The 2,898-nt window shown below is 50.6% G+C and overlaps 1 protein-coding gene across 1 annotated transcript in view; it reads right to left on the bottom strand.

The window, feature by feature from the left end:
- The window catches only part of TRIM67 (tripartite motif containing 67), a 66,026-nt gene that overhangs the window by 30,456 nt on the left and 32,672 nt on the right, over positions 1-2,898 (bottom strand). The window contains exon 6 of the mRNA XM_019665833.1: positions 1,659-1,797. Within this exon, the coding sequence (XP_019521378.1) occupies positions 1,659-1,797 (139 nt within the window). The remainder of the gene's footprint in view (positions 1-1,658; positions 1,798-2,898) is intronic.

Here is a 2,898-nt window from a genome sequence, read left to right as displayed (position 1 = left end):
TTTCGCTCTCCCCCTTCCTCTGTGGGTTCATCCCACTGCCTCACCCCTCATCTGGAACTGCTCCAAGCCTCCTCCTCTCACACCCCCACTTTCCAGAGGCACCCCTCCTTCCTCCTCTGCCAGGCTCCTCCCTCAGCACTGTGTCGCATTTTCCCCTGGGGCAGGTGGCACTTCCAAACCTCCTCCCAGGTGCGAGCTGCGTATAGGGGTGCGCAAGAGATGAGGTTTTTTTTCTTTAGTTTAAAAATGGCCACATATTTTACAGGTCAGGGTTTTCTTGAGTTCACAGATTCTGTAACCAGGTATGGTGCTCAGTCCTTTGATAGTTAGGTTTTAAAAAAAACCCAAAAGGCCTTATTCTCTCTCCTAAATGTACCCTGATGCCGCTGGGGGGAGGGGGGCAGCCTTTAGAAGGGGACTCTGGGTATGGCTAATTTTGTAACCTGGGCAAGTTTTGCAAAGTTTACTTAACCCTTAGCCCGTGTCTCCCATGGCTCTCTGAACTCACCTCTTACCACCCTCCACCTGGTTCACTCTGTTCTCACCTCTGACCTTCTTGCTCTTCTCAGAACACAGAAAACTTATTTCTGCCTCAGGACCTTTGCACTTGCCAGCCCTCTGCCACTTGAAATGTTCTTCCCTCATGTTGCATCTGTCTCCTCCTCACCTCAACATACCCCTCAGGTCCCTTTCCCCAAAAGTACCTTCTTGTAGCACCTGCCACTATCAGACATTCTATTAGATTTGTTTGTGTCTGGTCTACTGTCTTCTCTAGAATACCAGCTGAGTTTTATGAGGGAGTTTATAGACTTGCTCTGGGCTGTGTCTTGAGCTCCTAGCATAGTGCCTGGCCTGTGGTGGACACCCAGTAATTGTCTCCGAATCAACAAATGATCCCCTTTTTCAAATGGAAAAACTCAGGCTCAGACTGCTCCCGGCCTAGGTCACCCGGCTCGTGGGAGGCTGAGCTGGGACTTGAGCCAGGCGTGTGGCCTGGGCATCCCTCTCTTCCCCTCGGCCACCCTCCATGTATCACAGGTCTTCCAGTGGCACTAAGCTACTCAGGGGGGACGCCTCTTCTGAAAGAAGCACTGACTGAACTGGGCCAGTCCCAGCTCACCCCTACATTTCATCTGAATGAAGTCCAGCTGGTGGATGGCTTGCAGCAGCGGCTCGCTGTCCAAGGTCAGGTCAAACTCTGCGGACACTTTCGGTTCCAGGGCGCCTTTCACCCACTGCTCCTGAGACACCTGGACACGCTTTATCAGAGCGTCCGAGATCTTAAAGGGAGCACAGAGTTTAGGGTGTTGGTTTGCAAAGGAACAATCATGCAGCAAGTGGTGAGGGAGGCATGGGGGCAGGGTTTCCCCTCAGTGCTCAGGGACAGGGCGGGGCTGTGTTCAGTGCGTGCACGCTCAAGCAGTGGCAGGAATGCAATAACCTGCCGGTGTGACACTGGGCAAGTGAAAATGCACAGTGTTGTTCAAGCCACACTGTGAAAGTACCTCATGTTAAATGTAAAGAAGCGCCAGTATTTAAAGAAATTATAATAGAAAATCCTTTTGTGAAACNCCTGGTATGACATGTGGGCTCCTCCTTTAGGAGCTCACCCATAGTGCCTGAATCTGCATCTGCCCCTGAGAGACCCCAGTGCTCACCGTCGGACGTCTGCAAGACCACAGTTTTACTGTAGGGCCCGACGCCAGAGGAGTTGAAAGCCTTGACTCTGGCGTTGTAGGTGCTGTTGAAATGGAGACCGTCGATGGTGCACAGGGTCTCCTTGCCGACGTACACCTCCTAAAAGAGAGCCGGACTGCTCATTAGGTGCCTGTTGTGTGGAAAATTTCTCTTAGCAATATTCTGCCATTAAAAGTGCTAGAGTCATGGAGCAAGGAAATTTGGATGAGTGGTGGCAGGGGCACAGACCATGTCCCGGTTGGGCACGAATCCTCATTATTGGCTAACCAAGGCTGTGAGGCATGACGGGGTCCCAGGGAGGTAGAGAGGGACCGCAGGTCTGCAGCCAGTTAGGACAAAGGCTGACAACATCCTGACTCTGTTGATGTCAGCCCTGTCAGGCAGGACTCAGGAGCCCAGGGACACCCACTCCTCCAGGGGGCGGAGGTGCACTTCCTCCTCCATTGGAGCAATAGAGGCGTTGGTTTCCAATGGGAATTTAAGCTAGAAAAATGAGCTAAGCATCTAAATAAACAAAATAACCAATATTATTTTTTAAAAATGGGTCATCACACACGATGGGAAAAGGCAGACAGAAGAAGGGCGTGACCAAAAGTGGGGTCAAGTTGATTTGGACTGGAACCACTTCTGGAGTAAGAGGAGTGCTCCACGCCTCCCCATCTTCTCCCATCCCTGAAGCGGGTGTCTTCCACTCCTTGTCCCCTCCCCCCAGCTGGTTTTTTTCCTGGCCTGCAAAGAGGGTGAGCCATTTGTGTGTAGGACCCTAGAGCTTTTTCTGGGGATTTACTTTGTTCCCCATTCACGTCAAGCCTACCCTGTCCTATTAACTTCCCCCAGTGCGTAGCCTTACACCTGTCCTATGTCACTACACTCTGCTTAGTTTGTCTAAAACACCTTTTCTGCCTGGCTGTGTAGGGGGCTTATTACTCATTTGTTTTTCTAAGTTATTAACAATAATAGCTGTGTGCCAGGCATTTTAGTCCTCACGCAACCCTGGGATGGTGTTGTTACTTTTTGTATTTTACTCACAAGGAGACTTGGAAAAGGCAGTGGATTTGCCCAAGATCACAGTTAACCCATTTAGAAGCCGGGGTTCAAATGCAGGTCCGTCTGCATTCAGAGCCCAATATCGTAGTACACTGGTCCTCATCAATCCTAGCCCTCGGATTGAGTTTTTGTTAGTGGTCATGTCTTATCTTT

Source organism: Hipposideros armiger, unplaced genomic scaffold, assembly GCF_001890085.2.
Source record: "Hipposideros armiger isolate ML-2016 unplaced genomic scaffold, ASM189008v1 scaffold_454, whole genome shotgun sequence".
NCBI classification, from domain to species: Eukaryota; Metazoa; Chordata; class Mammalia; order Chiroptera; family Hipposideridae; genus Hipposideros; species Hipposideros armiger.
The sequence above is the reverse complement of the archived record's forward strand: the minus strand, read 5'-3'. Positions and strand labels throughout refer to the sequence as shown.